At 41.2% G+C, this 23,086-nt stretch overlaps 1 protein-coding gene across 12 annotated transcripts in view; it reads left to right on the top strand.

Moving 5' to 3' along the window:
* The window catches only part of LOC101792090 (potassium voltage-gated channel subfamily KQT member 1), a 524,294-nt gene extending 510,015 nt beyond the window's left edge, over nt 1–14,279 (top strand). For 10 of the 12 annotated variants that reach the window (XM_038173114.2, XM_038173122.2, XM_038173117.2 and 7 more), the window contains one exon: nt 10,903–14,279. In XM_038173114.2, coding sequence (XP_038029042.1) covers nt 10,903–11,058 — 156 coding nt within the window. In that variant the 3' untranslated portion in view covers nt 11,059–14,279. The remainder of the gene's footprint in view (nt 1–10,902) is intronic. The other 2 variants (XM_072040824.1, XM_072040827.1) reach the window with 1 other exon arrangement.
* Nucleotides 14,280–23,086: the final 8,807 nt, after the last annotated feature.

Genomic DNA, 23,086 nt, shown 5'->3' on the forward strand with positions numbered 1-23,086 from the left:
AAGTACAACAGACTTTTTTCCTTAATTAACAGTGCAGTGCTTCACAACAGAAAACTCAGGCAGGTTTCTGCTGACCTAGCATATGCCTTACAAGGAAGAAATCTATCTGGCAATTATGGCTTTGAGTCTCCCGCCCTGTCTCCTGTTGTTTGTGTAAGACACTGGTACTTCTGCCACAGGCTTCTTCATACAGCTGCCCTGTCAATGCCAGCTTTCATAGGTAATCCATCTAGCTCAGCAGAGTTCAAATAAGACACCTCCCTTTCTTAACTTTAATTAATGCTTTATTTGAGTCTCCCCTGGGGATGTAGCAATGCTGATTTTTCAAAATTCTCTGTTATTTTTCAAGCACGAAAGAAAAGGAAAGGATCCACAGCAGAGTTTCTGGATTGGGAAAAACTATTTCACTCAGTGAAATACTCTCAATCAGTGTTTTAAATCCCTGTGGACACCTCTTTAGCTACAGAACGCATTATGCAATTAATTCACTAGCTTGGGAAGGAGAAAAAAGACAAATCCAGTCAAATTCATTTTCCCTGCAGTCTATTTTCATGTTCTGCATCCACAATTACCATAGCTATAGCCAGTTCATGCACCAATTTATGTTGTCACAGACCCTTACCCCACCTATTGCTCAGATCCTTCCAGGTACTGAGCAATCTCATCTAAAGTCAGAAAACATTTCTTGCTGTGTTGTTGCTTTTCCTACATTTTGTGCCTGTGGCTTTGCAGATCTGGGAAGAAATACTGTGGCCTGGTGCAATTGAACTGATACAGAAACATCCTCAATGTGAGGTCACTGTGGCTGCAAAACCAGATCAGACAGTCCACCCAGTCCCCATTACTTTTTCAAGAATTGTTTTAAAATATACATGTGACAGTGCTGTTAATCAGGCTCGATATACACAAGTAAGCTAGGAAAATACATCAAATGACAGATAAGCAAGACAGGCTAAAACCATAGGGTGCAGAAAAGCATGTTTGAATCATAAGAATTAAGAACAGCTACACCCTCAATCAGCATGGTTTGATAATATTTTACTTGCTTTGGGTTTTGTGTTTTAATTAGCAGAGAATGGTGTTTTGTAATCCTTGTTATTTAAATGCATAACACTACTTTGTGCTTCTGTAGCTTCTTCCTCAAATTGTGTTGCATACATTAAGCAAGATTTGTGGTATCTCTCAGAGGGTGTGAGAGTTTCAATGATTTTTTTATATAAAGGTGACCCTAGAGGCTTTTGCCATGCAGAGCTGAAGAGAAGTAAGGGAAGAAGTTTTCATTCACACTTTTCAATCATGCATAGTACAAAGGTACGGTTTTCACTTTCCATGATCTATACAAGTTAGCTCCTATCAAGTTTATTTTATCAGTCTAACTGAAATAAGGCACAGCAAAATGAGAGTCCAGGCATAGATTCCCCTGGAACAATGAAAGGTGTGTTGCAGATTTGATTTCCTGACATCAGCACAAGTCTGCACACAGACCAACCCTAAGTTTTGCTAAAGGGTTCAGCTAAAATTGTATGACAATTCTTTGGTAGAACTGAAAGGTGAAGCCCAGGTGGTGGCCTCCCAGGGGACACCCTCTGATCTCTATACAATCATTTTTATTATTTTCTTTCTGTTTTTTACACATATTTTATATATACATATATATATTTTTTTATTATTAATTTTTTTTCTGGCATAACTACAGTGCCATACTTCAGCCTTGCTCTGCTGTGTCCAGTTCAATCCTCAAAGAGCCAAGAGTAGAAAAGACAAAGGGACACCACCATCTTTTCTCTTCCTGTCCTCTTCCAACATGGACCAATCTTCTCTTGCTTCCTTCCTAGTGCCAGTCAACATTTTAGACTGCCGTTATCCTTTGTAGGTCTGTGACTTCTGTTTTGTACCAAGACACACATCAATTTCGTATGATTTCATGTCAGAAAAAAAAAAAAAAAAAAAAAGAATGGCAGGTTATTTGATTCATGGTACTAAAATGTTGATGAGGATTATCCAGAAAGTGACTTGTCCTAAATGCAAGAAGGTTGTGCTGGGGAGTAAATCAGAGCTCAGGTTTATGAAGTCCTGGTCTAGTCCTACAAGAACAGCCTGGAACTTTTCTAGTACTTACATGTCTTACTATCTAGATCGCCATCACCATAATGCCTCTGCTCCTCCCAGTAGCAACACTCCCTCTCCCTTTGCCTTTCCGGCCAACCTAAAAGAAAAGATGGACTGCTAACCCGAAGTTTTTGTGTGTGCAAGTGTGTCAGTGGAGGGAGGCTGCGTATCATTACTTGTGATAAGGCATATAAATATTACCCCATTAGATACAGTCCACCGGTTGTGCTAACAAGATGGTAGCATAACGAAATTTCAGGTTATTAGACCTGGACTAAGTGAATTCATGCACTGATTTCAGCATAAGTAATCCTTGCAGCTAAGCTAAGAAAAACCAGTCATGAGGCTGGTGGGGCTAAAGTTTGTTCTTAGGAAGAAAATTTAATACAGCTTAAAAAAGCAAAAGTAAAGGCAAAACAGAGTGTAGATGGTTTGGTACTATTTCTTTAAAGGTGAGGCATAAATACTGAGTTCATTACACCCGTCTAAAATGCTGAGCTTAACACATTCATCTTGTGAAAGGCTAAGGTCACTTCTTTCTCAATGCTCCTTTGGCACCATTTAAATACTGAGTGTCACATTTTCTTTCTTCTTTTTTCTCTCCATCCACTATTGTTTAGAGATTTAAAAATTAAATTAATCAGCATCTTAGAACATAAGTTCTAAGGCTGCTTTATTGTGAAATTAAAGCGTGACTCACAGTAGTTGCATATCCACCTTTGTGGCTGGACTAGCTTTGTTATTTTTCTGTGTTGTTTCTTTCCATGCTGGTTTAGCAGCAGGACATGTAGCCACACAAAATAATGAGCTATGAAATGGCAGTGCGTCATCCAGGGTGTGGCTGAACAGCGATGTCGCAAAGAGAGATGGCAAGATTACAGGGAGGATCTGAGCAGAATCTGGAGGAGGGTGAAGAATGAAATGTCCTGCAACAACAAAAATAACCTTTTATGTATGTAAATCAGGAAAAAGGGAGCTCTTCAAAGATTGATTTACATACCAGGGGAAAATCATGGGGGGGGGGGGGGTGGAACCAAATGTCTCAAAGCACTGGCTGCAAACAGACACACAGGTGCATGTGCACGTAGCTCACATGAGACAAACTCCCTCAGTTGTTGCAGCATATCCAGCAGCCAAGTGGTGCTGCGTAATTACAGCTGTGGAAAGTTCTCGTGTCCACTCAAGGAGTGGCACCGCTCAAATTTCTTCAGCTGGGAACAAGTACTTCTGGGAGCATTAGAAATGAAGCTGCCTGGTTTCCTGCAGCTCCGTATTTTGTGGTTGATTAGCTGAGGCTAATAAGGGGCAAGAGCTGAGAATAAAGCTTTTCCTGTGGTCAGGGCATCCTGTGTGGATTCTCTAGGGTCTAATAATATGGTTCACCTTCCTCTTCTGTCTTTCCTTCAATGAAGCACCAAGTTTAATGTCTATCTTCTGCACAAGTAGCAGACTTTCAGTAAGCTGTCCAAAATTTTTATCTGTAAGCTATCAGTAAGAACTCTGTCCCTCTGTCAAAAGTGTCAGAAACTAGCCAGCTTACTCCAAACCTGCTGTGGTAACACAGATACATGATCAGGTAAATCTCATTTACTTAGGAAGTCAGAATCCATTTAATAAAATAAATAAATAAATAAATAAATGGAAATTAAAAAATAAATAAATAAAGCCACTCCTTCACTGAAGCAGCAAAGCTTAAAAAATAATCTGTGTGTGAACCAGATCTGTTTCAGAAATTCAGAGCTAAACTCTTGAGAGCTGCTTAGCCATTAGGCAAATGGCATCTTACACCAGGAACAGAGACTGCAAACACAACTCATGTATTGCAGAGGTTCATCAGTGCAACCATGGCATAGGAAATATAAGTATATAATGCTCACCAAAAGGGTACCCACAGGAAATAACCCAGGAACAAAGAGTAGAGGGACAGACCTTTATGTTTTCATTTAAACAGGAAAGGTAGATGGAAACTAAAACAAGTGAAGCTATACTTAAAATAAAGATTACTATATTTTAGGCCACCAAAGGTTGTAACACCTGACCTAAGAATGGGTGGGGATGTTTGGGATAAAGGAAGGGAGGTCTGGAAAATTGTGGATTTATCCAGATAAGTTTAATGGAATGAAAATATACAACTGATATCTGCTAAGAGGTATGTATGTAGAATAAGTCAAAGAAGACAGTCTGGTGGTTTATATATATTTTGGTGTTCATAGAGAATTGGTCTTCCAGAACAACAGGTTATCATGGAAAAAGTTTCAGTGTTGTTTTCACTCATGTATTTTTGGGGTTAGTGGCAAAAGCTCCCTTTTTTTTTTTTCTCACTATTTTTACTTTCAGTAGAATAAAGTCAGGAGCTGCACAGTTAAGTGTTGGGACTGGGAGTGCTGGCAGTCAGCTACCATTGACATGCCACAGTGAGATGTTGCCCTGTGTTCATGCCACTCAGCAACCTTGCTTTAGGGTACAGCATTGTTTTAGGATTCAGATCAATTTCAAATCTGTTACAACTCATCCCAGAAAAACAGCCAGTTAATGGGAGCCTGTTCATCAAAGATGTTTTGTTGTTGTTGTTATAAGAGGGGAGACACACTGCCAGTTCTCTGATAATATTAATGCCAAAATCATTTCATAAAGGATGCCATGGTGTATGCCAATTACCACTCCTCAGAGACTGAAAAAAAGGTGGTGTAGATATATCCTTGTGTATATATGTGGATGAGTACTTTAGGAGACTCCAAAAGCTTATCCTAAAGGTATTGTCTTGCAAACTGTTGACCATTCTGGCTCCAGTCCAGTAAAGCACTTAAATATTTGCTGAGCTCTGCAAGATTCTTTGCAGTCTTCAAGCTAACACATCCATAAACGCTTTGCAAGACCAGTCCCCCGGAGGCTGAACCTTGGACAAGAGAAGTCTCCCCAAGCTCATCATGGTCTCTGTGGCTGGCATGGTTATTTGCTTCCATACAGACAGCTTCCAACAGACCACATCAGTATGCACATTGGCTAGCCATGATAAAAAGTGGGGAAAAAATGGCTTCGCTATTTAACCTCAGAGAAATCTTGCTAATGGGGGACAAGTCTGGTGAGATGGAGAGAGTTTTGCATAGAGATTTGTTTTGTATGTAGTGCTGCAGAGAAAATATTTCCCTTAACAGAATCAGCGGTCTCTGGATGACAATAAATCCATACAGGGACATACTAAAAAATAAAATGATTCCTAAAATAAACAGTTCAGGCTTCAAATTGTACGATAGGCAATTAGTATGTTTGAATAATTGGATGTAACTGTAGGCAGACAAGACCAGATGTGCATATAAAGCTAAACATAGGCTTTAAAAGATCTAATCAAATCAGTCCACCATCTAGTGCAAGGAGAAAAATTGTGTGACAGAACTGGTCAGCATGAGAAAATGGCCCAGATATCTGGATAACAAGCTTAAGCTAAACCAATATGTTACACAAGTCAGAAATGGAAACAACCATAAAATGGATTGCACTAGTTTAACTAAATCATATCTGAGTTTGCTAAATTAATACTGTTTCCCCCTGTGAACTAGACCTATGGCAGGTAACAAGCTGGAAAATTTAGAAATAAGTCAATGCTCACGGCAGACAAAGTTTCACATACTCTCTTCTCCCCATACAAAATAAGTCCTACCCATTGGACTACTCTTTCCAAAGCAATGAGGGTTAGAGCTCTCAAACAAAGTGTTCGGATGTCAAAGCGAATGGAGCCTGCTTCATTTTAGCTACATTAGGAGCACAGAACTGCAGCAAAGCTGGAAACAGGAAATAGGAGGCTTTTGGGAGGGCATGTCTAGGTGGTAGGAGGACAGGGAGCTCAGAGGTGGGCCTCTGCTAGAGAAGGGGTGTTCAGTGGGGGCCCTGGTGGTTTGAAAACCCTGGGCTGCAATGTTGTGTTTGTATGCAATGGGGCAGCTGGCCACAGCAGCTCTGGCCTCAGAGCTGTGTGTGGTTCATTTTGCAGCATCACTGGAAAATATCACATAACACTTTGTAGAGACTCTGGGAATGCCCTTGCTCGCCTCCCATGGCCACTGTGCTTTTGTTGACTTTTGGTCATCCATGCTTACTTTTGCTCTTTGTTGTAGGATGAGGGCTGATGATGTTGGGGAGAGAAAGTCTGGAAGCCCTGTGGGGCATCCAGAACCAAAGCATTCATTATACAGTGGCTCCAATAGCAGGACATGGGGCTCAACAGCACAGTGTGGCAGCCCTGCCACTACAACTTGGGCTGGCCCGTTGGCACAGTTTCATGATTTTCCTGCTTGAATTAGGCAAATAGGAAGCCAATGTTGATCCAGCTTAAATCAGCAGAACTTACTGTTGCTCTATGACATTTTGATTAATAACACAAACTGTTCTGTCTTCTCTCCCTGCTTCATTTCATGCTGCATCCCTGGCACCAGCAGCCCAGACACGTTTCAGACAACTGCATGAAGGCTGTACAGCTTAGCCATTTTGATCAGTTCATGTAGAACCACAATGGGCAGGGAGACAGCAGAGTCTTAAGGAGGTGACAGCAATTTATTTTGATTTATGGGGTTTAACTTTTGATACAAAGCTCCACCTACTTAGCAACATATGAGCATGTTTGTGGGTTTGCAGATTTACTTCAGTGCTCCAGCAGACCATCTTCCCCTTCTGCTACTCCTCTGGAAACAGTTCAAGTTAGTGTGTTGTGCACATAATTGATAGTGGTTTTCCAGCCTCCAGAAATAATATTAAAATGATAGGCACAACCTGGGGGGAGGGATATTTCTGGATTAAAGTGAGAGGAGAGATCATGTGCCTGCTCCAACTGAGTTTTCCACACATGCATTTTGTTTATAGTGTGCATGTGCACATGTCAAAAAGCTCTCAGGGGATTTAGGAATCTGTCCAGCATGTGGCAAATCCCCAGTAAGAGTCGGTCCTCCTCCATGTTGCTGCCATTCCTAGAATACTCTTTGCCACAAGGCATTTCTGCAATGGGAGTTCAATGAGGTATTCAGATAAGGGGTCGAGAACCAGCTTTCAGGAAGAGAGGCTTAAAAACAACCACAGACGTGAAAGCCAACCTGTTGCTCAAGGTTAATGACAGGGACATGCTGTGTCCCATAAGGTGACTGACCTGGTTCCCCTTCGGGGCTTGCTGTGGCTCACTGGAGCTGGCTGCAAGATGTTTTCTTTGTCCAACAGCCCTGCATGTCACCGTGGAATCCAGCCCCTTTCCAGGGGGAATGTTAAAATGAATATACATTTCAACACTCCTTCAGCTCACCTCATAGCCTCAATAACAACAGTGTAATATTTTAAACTGCTTTTGCCGTCTCCTTTCTATGGGGCACTTGAAAGGATATAAAAGCATTTTAACAATTTTATAGGTTGTCTCTGAAGCTCTTTTGTGATGTGGGAGAACAGAAGTTTTGTTGCCATTTGCCCATGGACAGCTGCCAAACTCACCTGTCTCCAAGGAGCCTGCGAGGGGCATATCACATCTCTCTGGAAACTCTGCGGCTGGGCCGGATGGCTTCTCACTTTACTCAGCTGAGAAACATGTTGCACAATTTAACCCCTTACCCATGCACTTGTCTGGCTCTGTTATTCAAAACCAGCAGTTCATCCCGTTTGCAGCAAGATTTAAGGAAAGCAGTAGCTGCTAGATGGTTTGAGAGAAATCTAAAACCAGGCCTTTTTTTTCTGAAAAACCCTTATCCACGTGAAAAGTCTTTTAATCCTACAAGTTATCCTACTGACTTTAGTCAAGCCTTTAAGTGTCCCAAACTCTCTTGTCAGTCTTTAATCTGGACTAACTAGCAGCCAGATTTGAACACTTTTTATACAGGCTCCAATTTGACAAGGTACTTAAGAATTTGTCTTTCTAACTAAAGTTTTACCAGCTCAGTTGCATTTTAAAAGTTTGGCATATGTTAAAGTATCTGATGCAAGAAAGTGGTGGCTTGATCTTGTGAGTAAAATGCAAAGCTAAGGATTAGAAGAGACCTGGCACTGACCACATTTTACACGTCACTAAATTAGCACTGTCCTGCTTCTAATCTCAAAGATGTCCAGTAAAACTCTCTTGTGTATCTGGCTAGAGAATTGTGCAGCCTGGTTTGTTAATGTTGAGGAAGCATTTGCAGTTCTTTGTATGGACGGTGTGACAGAAGTATAGTGTAATCTACTCCCTTATGTAACAATTCCTCTTTTTTTCCCCCCCCCACAAATGAATATTTACATTCTCCATCCTCCTCCTCTTCTGGAAAGAAAAGTGCATGAAATTATTCCTATATCACATTCTTTTACTGAGTTAGCAAAATGCAGAGAAATATAGCAAGTTTAAATGATATGGAACATGCAGGCATAATTTATCTAAGATCAAACGTGCAGATCAATATCAACAAAGCCTTAAAAAAGAAATCCCCAAAAGATCTTTCATCTGCCTGATCCCATTTCCCTGCCTACACCTTCTTTTGCCTACTGTAATGTATTCGTTCTGCTTTAGTTTCTGCTCCGTGTAACATTTCTGCTTAAGAAAGATTCTGTTGAGTCATTACCAACTTCAGCCAAACAGGCTTTTCAAGAATGGAGAAGAAAATAAAGGCTGTGGTTTTTAAATTAATTCCATGCTGCTTAACCCTTCAGCTGCTAGTGATTTCCAGACTTCCAACCAAGTTCATGCTTAGCAGAGGATGCTTCTGCTTTGCCTGAGAAGAGGATGCTTCTGTTAGTGACCATATGAGAGAAGGAAGGACCTGCCACAATTGCCCACTCTCTCCCAGAAACTCATGAGACAAGGGAAAAGTCAGAGTTGCCACTGATGACACAGGAGGCAGAAGCAATTTTTCTGGAGTCCCTTTGCCTGACCAAAGATCAACACTACATATTTGAGTTGCTGTTGAACTAAGACTCACCTGCAGCCAAGAACCAAGTGCCCCTCGCCTGGGGAGTGTTGCAGTGAGCATCCCCAGTCCTCCCACAAGTGCTGCCCTGCCCATCCTGGCCACTGCTCTGAAGGTGCCAGCTGTGCCCCTGAAAGCACCCAACAGAAGTCATGGTGAAAGTTGATGCTAGCCAACCCACGCCATAAATACCCCCTCTTCACTGCTTGAAAATACTGCCTCGGGTGGACCACACCCTTGAATAACCACACCAAAGCAGGGACAAGGAGAGGGGCATTTCTGCTAGAACATGGTAGCTGTGAAAGCCAAATTGAAATCCAAATTGAGAGATGAGTACATCTCCCCTCATGAGGCAGGAGTGAGACTCCAATTCTCCTTTCCCAAGACAGCAGCAGATTGTATATAGAAGAGAAGAGTGGTTGACAAAATGATATAGCTTAAATAAGCTCCTGGTACCTTGAGTTTTGAGGGGCCCCCACGGGAGCAGACACTTGGAGTGAGAAAAGGCAAAGGGAGGGAAAGCAGATAAGGTGATTTTCTTTGCATTGTTTTTTAAAGCCTGCTAAATTTTCAGTCCATGCCGCCAATGGTTATTTCCAAAGTTATCTTTGCACAGAAAAAGGCTGGAATCCTTCTCACTCTCATTCTCTCTCCCTTTTTAATAAAAGCTCAGTTTAGATCTGATATCACTTTAAAAGGTTTGCTATCAAAGTTTATTAGACCCACTGGGACAGATCAGAGTTTTCAGAGGCTCAGACTTTCACAGGAGATAACTGTAAAGTAAACCATCCAATGTTCTTAAAAATGCTCATTTTTCTTGGGCTCATCTATTACACAAAGCCGCACTGTATTCAAGCATCATTATAAGCAATCCCAATGGCTTACAAGCTGCTGGCCACAGTTTTGCCTTTAGAGCAAAGTACAGCAGTCAACAGTCTGCAGCCTGTCCTGCTGGCTGACATGAATCTGAGCAGGATGCCATCTACAGTGAATGTAAGCCCTATCACAGCAATACGCTAATATTCCTTTGGGCTACTAGATACAGGCCATGATTTCAAGAAGCGGTAGGAAGAAACTGAAATTTGCTTTTCCCTGCTTAAATTAAAGAATAATTAGAAAACACTCCTCTGTTTAAGGACTGCATGAGAAGTTTCAGATGGAGAGTAATGAAATGAGAAGAGAGATTAGCATGTCAAGCTTCCTATACAATGGTTGTTTGTTTTTTTAAATGAAGTCATTGGTATTATTATGTGGTTTTTGGTAGGCTATCCTCCTAACAATGCATGGGAATAAACATCGTATCTAGTAGGATCTCTGACTGCAGCATGTATCACTGAGGCATCTATTTACAGTGTGAAGGGAGGGGAGCAGTTTAGTTTCCCAAGACAGGAATGGAAAGCATAACAGACTAAAACAAAACTAGGGGTAGTGATTACCAGTGATTACCTTTTTTTTTTTTTTTGAGGGGGTGAGGAGAGAAGGGAAGGGAGGTGAGAGGCAGGATAAACCTCAGAAGGAAAGATAGTTTTAGGGCAGATATTTGCAGGATGCATCATCATCAAGAGAAGTTGTCAATGCTGGGAAAGTGCTGGGAGACAAAATGGCTAAAAGAGGTGGTCAAGTGCTGGGGCTACCAAACGTCCTGGCTTTCTGCTGCCACGTCACTTCCTTTTACACCCTTCCCTGTAACTTCATAGCATCCCTGAACTTTCTATTAGCTAGAGAGGCACACTGTACAAAACTGGAATAGTTCTTGGTTCTTGGGGACTGTAAATGCCAGCACTCCCTGCCAACCTTTCACCTCCCTGAGCATTTCGCCAATGACTGCCTCTCACCAGCAGCATGTGCAGCCATTTGACAGCTCATCTGCTTTCTGGTTTCTTAACAGGTCATGCAGATGGACCAGAAGCTAGATGACATCCTGACCACGCTCCAGGCTCACTTTGGAGATCAGCCTCAGGCACAGATGTCAGGGCCAGCCACCCCACCTGTCAGACAACTACAGACAACCTCGGACTCCCCACCAATGAACCAGAAAATTTAAAAGCTGGAGCACAGCCACATGCCACCCTCTCATGCTTTTACATCTGGTCTTAGTGTCTCAGGAGTAAGCTGTGTTGTTGGTGAAATGAAATATTATGCTGTAGTAGATTAAATAAAAAAAGAAAGAGAAGCAGCAGCAAAAAGCCCATCACACCCCTAGGAGAGCACATGAGTTTTGCACCTGTTTTATTAGCCACTGTTAGCTTACCTATGTCAGCAGCCCCTTGCAGACAGCCCCATTTAGGCTGGCTGCACACACACAGAGTGCTTGGGTAAGGTAAGCACCCAAGAGAGGGTTAGGATGACCCATTCATGGGCGGAGGGGAAAAGGGGCTGTTTTTTTGGCATTTAATCGCTAAGTTTAATGCTCACAGCATGCCTAAAAGGGAAAAAGGAGCCAGCATTTGAACATGAAACAAATGGAAATCAGTGAACAGGAAAATTAAACAGCATGTTTTGACTTCTACCAAGCAGTGAGGATCATAAGAAGGGCAGATTTATACGCTAGTGTGAATGACAAAGTAAAGACAACAGGCTACTGATTAAAAATATGGAAGCGTACACAAGCTGGTTGACATATGAAAGACTGAAGCAAAGACTTCAGCTAATTAAAGCAAAGGGTTGCAAATGAGATGAGATGCATGTTGGAACACACAGGCAAGAGAGATAGTATCTGTGTAGGCTTACTGCACAAGAACACTCTAATAGGTATCGGCTACGCTGATGACTGTTATGCAAAATGTTCTCAAGCTTTTACCTTCATTCAGCAGGGGCTGTTGACTCCAGTTGCCTTAACTTTAACATAAGAAACCTGTATGGTAATTGGCTGTGAAATATCTGTAAAGCTCAGTTCAAGTCACTGAGTAACACAGTGCTGCAGGAGGGCTGCAGCTGTGACTGAGAATGGCAGGGTTTCTTAAAGAAAACAAAAATTCACATACTGTTGATGAAAGCTAATCGCTGTTTAAATAAACTGCTGTATATAATTTTAAATGCTAGATTTTTTTTCCTTCTAATTTGGTTGTAAACTGAGTGCATATGCCTGCTGATATGCTGTCATTGTGAAATGGGTCCTACCTGGCACACCAGGAAAGAGATGGTACAACACTGTTGCTAAGTATGTAAATAACAAATTGAGCTAAAAAGGGTGTAGTGCTTTTTATTCAACTCTTTTTAATATATTTACATAACCAACTGTTTAAATGAACAGAAGTCTGCAGAGCAAAGACCTGATTCCTGGGAAATACTAACTATATTCTATTCTCACTGATATTTATGGAAGCAAAGCCTGCCTTGCATTTAACAGCAACCTGAAAGACTGGTCCCTTAATACTCCTTAATAAAATAAATTTATTTGGACCAATGAGTGGTCCATTTCAATGTAATCAAATTAGTTTCTAACTATTACCTGTCCCTTTAAAACTCTTTCCCAGGTTTGTGTGTCTGGGAATTCAAGCTTGGAAAGAGCACAGTGAGACTGATTCCAATCTTTAGATTGCAGGCGTGTCTTAGACAGAATATTAATGATGTGTGAGAGGCAATAAAAAAAAAAAATGTGTTTTTAATTAAATCAGCTGACAAGCTGCCGTTCCATCTTGTCTGATTACTACAGAGTTACTGAACATGACCAAATACAGCATGTAACATGAGAAAATGGTAAATAATCCTTGTCAGAGAACTGATTTGCTCCTGGCTTTTGGACAGGGCCATGAGCTTCAGCAATGGTCCTTCATACAACCTTACTGACTCTGGCCACTCAGAACTAAATGGGCAACTGGACACTGAAGGCAGGTACCATTTTATCAGCCATGGGTGAATAATAACCTTTGGGATCCTGTTGCCACAGAGGTTCAGAAGATGAGCAGTGTGGCTTTCAGTAGAATGGCTCTGTGGCCAACACAGCATGAAATGTCCTTCTGGTACAATGTGGATATTTGTGTCCTAGTAATGCGTAGTCACTGTTTAGTGGATCAAGGAATGTAACAGTATCGTACTTTCCAATGACTCTCAGTGGAATTGTTAAGGTACTAAGGTACTATGCATACATTAACACCTACTACTGCAACGTCTTGGAGAATACACTAAAAAGCCCTTCTTCAGAAAATTCAGTTAAACAAAGTAGGAGTGGTCTCAGTTAGAGAGAGTATCATATAGCATGAGTGGGTGGGAGGAAAGGATAAAGAAGCTCACAGCGGTCACTTCAGGGAAACAAAAAAATGTGCAAGAGTATCTGGACATATCTTTTTTTTTTCTTTTTTCTTTTTTCTTTCTTTTTGAAGCAGAACCAAAGTTTCCCTGGGAAGTTTTCGGTGAAGCCAGAGCCTGAGCCATTAAGGGTTTGAAATTCTAGCCAGCCATCTGCTTTATGGCTGGCCACTGCAAACACTGCAGTGTGGCATAACATGTTCAGACAGCACCTTCAACATGTGAAGGCAACCATCACTGTTGCAATGATGGAGAGATAAGGGTGTGGCTTGAACAAATTGCAGTGAGGAAGGAAGAAGCAGGTTGGAGACACCCATTTTCACACCATACGATGAGACTAATGGTTAAAAAAGTAAAAGCAACATAGCTTAGCTTTATTTCAGCAAATCTCCACTCCCACATATAGAAGACATGAGTTGCCATCTAGCAAAAACCTTTCTGATTGCCTCGGGGGCAAAAGTGTCCAAAAATAGCATTGATGTGACCATCTGGTGATACTACATGGCTCTTCTGAGCAGAGATGCTTACGTACATTGAATAGATGGCATCTTAGTACATTTACATGTCACCAGTACTTGAGTGCCCCTATACCAAGATGTGCTATCAGCAAACACTAAGCAGCAAGCTATGATTTCACAAGATAAGAACTGACTTCTACTCAGAATGTTTCTCTGAGGCCTCAATAATCACTAAGCAGGTCATAACAGCATCAGATCTAGGTCACAGTGTATATAGCTACAGTGAAACAGAAAAAGCAAAGCAGCATAGGGGTGAGCTTCAAGAAACTCCAAAACACTGAGAAGTCCTCTGGTAATCACAAGTCATGAGATGATATAGTCTGTCAGGCCAGAAGACTGCCCAGTGCACCACAGCAAGTTTTGCTGACTGTCTAAGAGAGCATGGATTAAGTGGATGAAATGTTATCAAAAGTGTCTTCAAGAAGAGTTCATTCTAATGGAGTTTTGTCATAATTCTTGCATGTTGATTGAGAAGAAATGAAGTTCTTCATGAAACCTATATGCTCCCACAGTTGACTTCCTTGATCAAATTGCCTGACTTGCCTGAGCTTATTAATACGTGTTCCTGGGAATAAATATGCAGCATTATTGCAGAGGAAATTTGACTCATGTCTTACTAGTTGTATGAAATCCTGTTTGGAAGATTATTAGCGGAGGTCTCGTTCAAAATTCTAACTTCCCTAGAGGTTCATTAAAAGGAAGAGGACAAAAGTGGACTTTTAGGAGGAATTGTGTGTTTGCATTACCTTTCTAAAAAACTTATCAGAAGTATTCCCAGGGAAGTTCATTTGTATGTTTTCATCTCCGTGTCTGCTAATATATGTTCACTGAGTAGGCCATAACATTTCAGCAGTGATCTGATGTTCTTCTGAAGAATTTCTTCTTGCTGGGAGTCCAGCACACACATCATACACCCAGTCACTGACAAAAGAATATATTCCTATATCAACACTTCTCATAGTAAAATAGTAATAACATCATGAATTAACTTGATCTGATGAAGCGCTGATGTGCAGTGTGCAGCCGGGTCTGCAATAGTTCCATAGAGTCTTTTGATTCAGAACAGAGGCATAGACTGTGCGGCCAAGGTCCCTCAAGGCCACAATATCAGCAGGGGTGGTTGTCAGGAATGCAGTTTACCGATGCATCAAAAGACAAGAGTACAGGAGATCAAGTAAAGATTAGCTATTTATTTTCAAAAAGATTACATGTTTCTCTACCTGATCCAATTTCACAGTGAAGATACGTGGTGTCCTCCCTTGCTAGAGACATCAACACCAACCAAAACAGGATTTTCCACATTCCTTTTAATAATTCATGGCATCCTGAAGCCTGCTGTCTGCCTATGATGATGCAAGATGTTCAGAAGTCATTACAACAAAGCCTGAGGGTATTATTTTCTCATTTCCATAATTACACAGTCAGTAATATTATCACGAGCCAATCTTATCTCAAAATGTATACCCAGATCTTTAACGACGATATTTCTGAAGTGATGTGTGGGATTAAAGTCCTGTGTACGATAAGGCTGTAGCAGGGAAGGAGATGAAAAGTTAAGCTTTCATCAGCTGGGGGCTTTCATTCCTGAGAAAAGGTAACTGTGCCCCGAAAACAATGGATATGGGTCACAGATCATACGTCTGCTGCCTCACCTGGAACACTCTTGAGAGTAAAAAGTGAGAAAAGACTACAGCCACGGCTGTCCATTTCAGAAGTGAGTTTGTTTAGCAGCCCTGTATGTTTCCCCTCCACCTGCCTTGCCCTGGTGTCCCCAGAGGATCCTGTCCATTCACCTCCATTGGGCCATGTCTCAGCCTCCAACTCACTAGCTATTAAACAGGATTCTTGGGGTGCATTTTTCAATTCCTCAAATGTTTTTCTCTCTCACTGATGTTTCAAGCGTGACCCCTGAAGGGACTGCATTCATAAGTACATAAATGACGTGCCATATCTTGTGGAGTTCTAAAGAGCAGAACACGTTCAGCACTCTCCAAACTGTATCTCACAGACAGTTCAAACAACTATGTCTAAAAATAAAAGTATATTCTAGAGAATAAAATGTTGTAAGGTGAAGAATCTCAACCATCAAAACTGCATTATTTAGTATTCTGAAGGGACACACTGAAGTCTTGATGTCCCAGAGAAAGCATGTTGAAGGGCCAGGGTGAAGACCTCTATTCAGGTATGAGTTCTAGCTAAAGCAGAGTCCAGCCACCAAAACTAAACAAGATGGTACCTACCGTTCCACCTTGGTGGTGAGAATTTGTTTCAGTTCCTCTCAGCCTGCCTGGAAAGCAACCTCTTTTCATAGTTAAGGGACAGTCAAAGGTAGATGGAAGTATCAAACACTGAAAGAGAGAAAAAAAGCCTTACTTTTTGAAACTTCTGTTACTGGTCACGATCCTGCTTCCCATTGCACACACAGAGCCCCGAGCTCTGGCTTATATTCATGTTATTGGTGCTGGATATCTGCTTGTGTGCTCTCTCTCTCCTGCTCTCTCCCTCTCTCCCTGTCACACATTAAACACTGTCTGTCAGATGTGAAAGAGTAAAATTGCAAAGAGAGTGTTCCCTACAATAAGCTGTTTTGCCAAAATACTCATTATGATTCTGTGATCTTGCGTTTAGCCCTTATTATGGTTTACAGTGGCTCCCGAATGACTCTGCAAAAGTACAATGTCTCTGCTTAGATTACTGGCTGAGTACCCGTTTGTCTCAGGGTTTGGATTTGGTACATGTGGGTTTGTGAACAGAATTTCAACTCATCTTCATGATGTTATTTGATCTCCCCTTGAGGTGGGCGGAGCTGCGTGGAAGAGAGACAACACAAGCTGCAGAGGAAAGGGGATTTTTGGACTCTTTGATTAATGTAACTGCTGCAGCTCCTCAGTCAAATCAGACTGGCAAAGCTTGTTCAACCAAAGAATCATAATTGTCAAGAACAATGCCTTTTAAGCATTAGCCTGAAATTTGCCTCAGCCACAGTGTGGAAAGAAAATATGCATTTCAAAAATACCTGACAAACACTTCTTATGCCTAGTTAAATTATGTATTTTGTCCTTTTTTTCCTTCTATATTTGTACCATGGGTTGTCACAACTGATGTTAGGAAAGCCTAAACCAAATATCCTAGTAGCATTTTATACTTACTTTACCCAAGAACCAACCTAGAGAGAAGCAAAGTCCCTGGCATTTCAAGTGAAACATCCCCTGGCTGATGTAGAGGTTATAGACAGCCCTAATCAAGAAAGTATAAAGACACTCTTTTCTTAGGCAAAAGATGATAGAAATGCTCAATAAAGAGTGCCTTGAAAGATGGAGATGCTTACACCAGCACTGGATGACCATGAGAGCCACTTCCTGCAGACTTTTAGAGCCATGGAGCAGCAGAAGGGTCAGTAGTGAGCTCTTTACGTATTTCCTGGCTTCTGCTTTGCAAAGCAAACAACAATTTGTTAAGTCTAGCGCAGCTCATAGTTCACTCATCTCTGACACCACAGGTGATGTGACAGCAGGCAGAGACAGTGTGTCAGTTTCTCTCTGCGTACAGGTTGCCCTTTGTCATTGTACTTTGGCATAACGTGAGGCTGTTCTGCTCCTGAATCTTGGTGACTTGGAACACTTTGCAAGTAGCATCTGAGTTTTGCTCTGAAGGATCCCAGTCCTCCTTATGGAGAACTCTTACAATTGCTAATGCAGAGATAGATCCATCCCACACCTAGTCAGTAGGGCCCTGTGAGTAGTTTAGTATTTGGGGGCTGGTCTTCATCATCGAGATGTAGGGGGAGGGGAAGCATCCGTGTGTTATTCCTGCAGCAAAGAAGCAATTGCCTGATGCAGTCCTCAACCCTTTTGTTTTCTTTACTGAGAATTTCCCCTTTCTGAAATACTAAACAGCTTATTTCTTCCAAGCTAAACAAATGATTCTGCCAACTACTTTTTATGCTTTCTACTTACCCACTATGAGTGGGTTCCCTAATCCTTGGGCTTCCCTTTCATTTTAATGTATGAACAAACCAAAGAAAAAAAAATGAAAGAAGATGCACGTTCTGTCTGACTTGGGATCAAAATCTGAGAAGGTTACTGTGTCTTAAATGATGAGCTGAAATAGTGAATTATTGAAAATATGTCTGTAATTGTCAGGTGGAAGAAAAGCTCCCAAATTATCTGTCTTGTCCATGCACCCATTTCATAAGAAGATAACATTATATTTGTAAAAAATGACATCATATTCAAAGACAACATTTTGCATGAAGTTAAAAATTAAGGTGATAGTGGAAGTGACGAATAAACATAAAATCCAATAATCCCTTCAACCATAAATAGTGGAAGGAATGGTTTGTGCAAGGAATCATCTATAACAATCATCCTCTCTCATGTCCTAGGTATGAGCTGCTCCATGAACACCCCATATCCCCTCACCCAACCGACTGCTGAATTTGGGCAAAGTCACATTATTGGCATTCAGTAGACAGGCCTTATCAATATGACTGGTTTGGATAAGCATTACACCCCTGGAGCCATGTATTACTGGAAATGAAACAGCAGCCTGAGGTTGTATAGCTGCTTCTGGCTTGCTAAAACATGGAGTAGGTAGAAAGGGGGGCATGAGGACTAAGTGCTCTGCACAAGGAGGGGAGATCAATGGGGCACATGGCATGGACATGTCTGCAATGCAGCTGCAGGGCAGCTCAGGTGGTTGCAAACAAGGACACCCCCTTGCAAGCTGCTCCTAAGCAATGGAGGGGACATGGGAGCATCGTCCAGGTAGCTCACTGTTGCTCCTAAACACATGAAGATGGGGAAATGCATGCTGTGCCCTTCCTACCACTGCCATCCTGCAAACCCAGCCATGTCATGTCACAGTGCCTAGTGCCAGGGGTCAGGGAGTAGGAATGGAGCCCTAGGGTAGGGGAAGCCCTGCTTTCCCCCACCGAAACTGCATTGTCCTCTCCTGCAGGCATTTCTACACAGCTTGCAGGCACTCAGCAGTGCTGCTGAAATAGGGTTACAGATTCCCCTGTAGGAAAGAAAGGCTTAAAACAAAAGGATTATAAAAGTATGTGGAAACTTGAAAAATGCATACAAAAGAGTAGGGAGAATTAAAAGCGTCCCCCACACCCAGGTGCCAGCAAGGTAAACAGTGGGCCAAATGGAAAGGTTGGACGCACAGTGCTCAGATGGCTTTGCTTTCAGAAAGGTGTTTTTTTTTTAGACTTTAGGTTCTGTTTTTCTTCTTTATCTCTCCCCAGCAGCCGCTGACAGATGACCTTTAAAGCCCCAGAGAGCCGCACCAGCAGGTGATTTACTAACAGCTGTGGCAGTCAACAAAACGAAGGGGGGCAGAGGTCACCACCAGTTGGGGCTGCCCAGTGAATTCAACGGTGGGATTTAATTAAAGAAAGATGCATTACACTTTTAATTGATTTATGTATGTGCATGAGCCTTTTCTTTTTCATCTCTTTTCTTTTTCTTGTTCTTGTTCTTTTTCTTGTTCTTTTTCTTTTTCTCTTTTTCTTGTTCTTTTTCTTTTCCTTTTTCTTTTTCTTGTTCTTTTTCTTTTCATTTTTCTTTTTCTTGTTCTTTTTTCTTGTTCTTGTTTGTTTGAGTTTTTTGTTTGTTGTGTTGGTTTTTTTTGTTTGTTTGTTTGTTTTTTGTTTTTTTTTATCATTCTTTCTTTATGTGTGTATGTATGTGCATTCCCACTCCCTGCACCTGGACATTTCATCCTGGATATGTCAGCCCAGCCAGCCATGCTCTGCTTCCTCCCCTTGCCCCCCCAGGATGCCACTCATTGAAATCCCATCTCACACTTGCAGAAAGGCTGGGAACAGGTGGGGAGGAAACAAGCAGAGGGCAGCCTAGCAGCTGACAGTGTATGGAGTCCCTGCTTGTCCCTTAATGTTTTTGAGGTGCTCGTGGGGTGTTTTGGGGGATGCTGGTTTGTTGGTTGTTTTTTTTTTCTGTTCTCCCCCTTCTTCTTATCTTCCATATGATCCATTAGGAGAGGGGAAAATAAATAAATAGATAGATAGATAGATAGATAGATAGATAGATAAATAAATAAAACAGTTTATGACAACTTACAGACTTCATTTCTGCAAGTTTCAGGGATTTTGGAGCAGTGAAACACAGAGGAAAATGGAAATGTGGTGACCATGAATGTGACCACCCTTCCCAAACAGTGAAACACAGGGGATGTTGACCTGTGCTGAAACACAAATATCACAACAGGGATAGCCATACACTCAGTGCTTTTAGAAATTGGTCCCCACAGTGACCTCAACACATTAGATAATACTGCTTGGGGCCTCTCTAGGTCTCATCCAAAGTTAGGAGAGAGCCTGCATTAATAATTTAATTATATTTAAGAATGTATTGTATCCATTACTTTGACTGATTTCATTAGCCTGAAATGGCTGGCTAATAAATCTGCAGGATTCTGCAAGAGCTCCAATCCAAGAAGTCTTTTGTATAAGGATGAGAAATATGCAATCTTAGAAGAAATACCACAGGAAATTTTTAGGTAGTATCTGGTAATTTTTTTTTTCTATTTGATTTTCACAGCTTGTAAGTTCAAAAACTGCAGTGACCATGTTGTCTCTCTCCTACATAGCACTGTGCTTTGCTTCACAAAGAGTAACCTCTGAATCAACTACTGCCTCGCTAAGTTCACAGCTTTGAAGAAAGCTTTAGCTTTGATATCGCATTTTTAAGTGGAAGAGAATCCACTAATGTCCCTTTGTTTCTCTGGTGGCTGAATTAATCTTTCTCAAACAGAAATAAGATTTTGTGTTCTACCCTAGTCTAAATTTGTCCAGGAGCAGTTAAATCGTATAATAAAATATTACAGGGGAGGGAGGGATGTCAAATAAACTAAGAAAAAAAAAAACTACTACCTTGCTTCCTGTCACTGCCCAGGTCACTTTGTAGTCTTCTCTTGAGTAAAACATGTGAATGGGGTTTCTGAAGACTCTCAACATAAGGCATATTTTCTAGGCTTCAGATCATTTGGTGAGCTCTTTTCAGAACTCTTTCAAATTTTCAAAATTCTTTTCTGCCTTTGTTGGTCTCTTTCCAAAACATGGTGGTTGTCATTGGCCTAAAATTCCCATGACACGTTAGGTTTCTCTTGACCTAGGTGTTCCAGGTATAGTTGCCAAATTTCACTCAAAAGAGTTCTCTTCAGTCAGCTAGCTCAAGCTTAGGTATCCAGTTGCAATGCAATTGAGTCTTGGTGGGTTTCAGGAGGCTTCCAGAAAAGGCAAAAAGAGGCAGCCACATGCATTAAGGACAAAGCAAATTTCAGAGTAATCAAAATGTTGTGAGTTCCCATTTCCCTTTCACTCTGTTTTCTACCAATTTGTTTTTATATCCATACATTGACCACATATGTTGTCCTTAGATCTGAATTCTGCAGCCCTAACTTGTGGCAAACTGTCTCCAAAAATGGATGTTCTTGGCTCAGCAAACCAGCCTGGAATGTCAAGATCTATACTAATTACACATTCATCACAGACTTCCCATCATTCCACCAAAACTGGGATGCCTGTGTTTGGCCGAGCCTTTCAACACAGCCAAGTGATCTGTATGTCCAGTTACCCCTAAAATATATGGGAAATAAATATCCAGCATCACTACATGGCTTAGAAAAATCACCCTGCAATCTCTAAGTCTCACTCCCCATCTGTAAAACAGGAATAACAGCAATTCCTACTCCATATCTGCTTTATCAGTCTTGTCTATGCAGACCACAAGTTCTATGAGACATGAACTGGCTGCTACTAAATATAGGTACAATGTCTAGCACAGTTTTTATTAGAGGCCCTAGGCACTACAGCTCCATAAATAACTATGTTGACTTTTTCCAGATTAAGAACACATCAATGGGAGCTGTGCTTGAGCAAGAACTGCAGGATCTGGCACTAGTGCTTTTAAACCCTAATAGGAATGAGAGAGTCTGAAGCCTCTTCCAACCTCATTCACTGGTATCAATGCTTTTAATACCAAGTCAGCTGTTGTGACACAAAGGGTATGTTTCTCTTGGTGCTGTTTCTTGGAACTGAAGAGCCCTCCTGAAGTTTTCATTTTCTTTACTGAAAAGCCCTGCTATGGTAAATCATCAACTCACCAAATTTATAGGAGGCACAGCACTTGGTATGTCACGTCTCTGAGCCCAGCCTAATGATTCACTTACTTATGCTTTTGTTCCTTTGCTTTGTAGTTCTCTTGATTTCAGCAACTGTCTATCATTTTCATGTGGCTTGCTAGCTCAAATGCCCCCTACTATTGCAATAATCATTGCCCTGCTAGAGTGTTTATTACTGACTGAACGGCTGCACAGACTGGTAAAATGACCTGAGCTGTATGAATTTTCCCTCAAGTCTCCGGGGCCTCACAATTCTTGAAAGAATGTAAAGGAAGAAAAAAAAAAAAAAAAAAAAAAAGAAGCTTAGTTATGGGGAAAGGTCAAAGATGATTTTTTTCTGCAATAGATGATTTCTTCACTGGCTTTGGTGTCTCCGTTACTGAGTACTCACCGCATCACCTTCAGTATTCAAAGAGCAGCTGTGAACTTGTCATGCCACGAGCTGAGGCAGGTAAAGTTTGATAGCCTATTGTGCATCTCCTGTCAAGATACCATTGCTTAAATTGTAAATTCCCATCCTCTGTAAAACATGCACTCTGGATAGGGTCCTAATGTGCTAGAGACTGCCTGGTTGTTTGGGTTCTGTATTAGAGGTTTGTGGTAGGTGCACTGTAAAAATAATAATAGTAATAGTAAATAAATAAAAATTTTAAAACACACACAACAACAAACAAACCACACATGCACGTACAAAAGCCAGTGACCAATACAAGATAATACACAGATGTGTAAATAACTGTGGGAAGATTTCCAAAACACAGACTCTGCCTAACTTCTATCAGCAGCTTGTTTTCCCTCCGGCTAAGATTCTCAAAAGTGGGTGCCTACAGTTAGTCTCTTCTGGGTAAAAGCTTTAAAAGCATCTTAATAACTCAGGAATCCAAGTGTCTAGTAGAACATTTCTTAAGGGTTCTGGAAAATCTCAGCCCTTCATCCATGCCTTTAATGATATTTTTTTAAACACTTAGAGCTCACAGTAGCTGAAGCTGAAGGTGAGGATTCCTCCAGGGAGACTAAGGAAGGCAGGAGACACTTTGTCTACTGCCCTGTCACTTTCATAAAAAAAAAAAAAAAAAAAAAAAAAAAAAAAAAAAAAAAGTTAATAGAGATTTTCAACACGAGTCTAACCTTAAACCACAATTTTTTAAAATCCTGAAG

The sequence above is a fragment of the Anas platyrhynchos genome, chromosome 1, assembly GCF_047663525.1.
Source record: "Anas platyrhynchos isolate ZD024472 breed Pekin duck chromosome 1, IASCAAS_PekinDuck_T2T, whole genome shotgun sequence".
In the NCBI taxonomy this organism is placed as follows: Eukaryota; Metazoa; Chordata; class Aves; order Anseriformes; family Anatidae; genus Anas; species Anas platyrhynchos.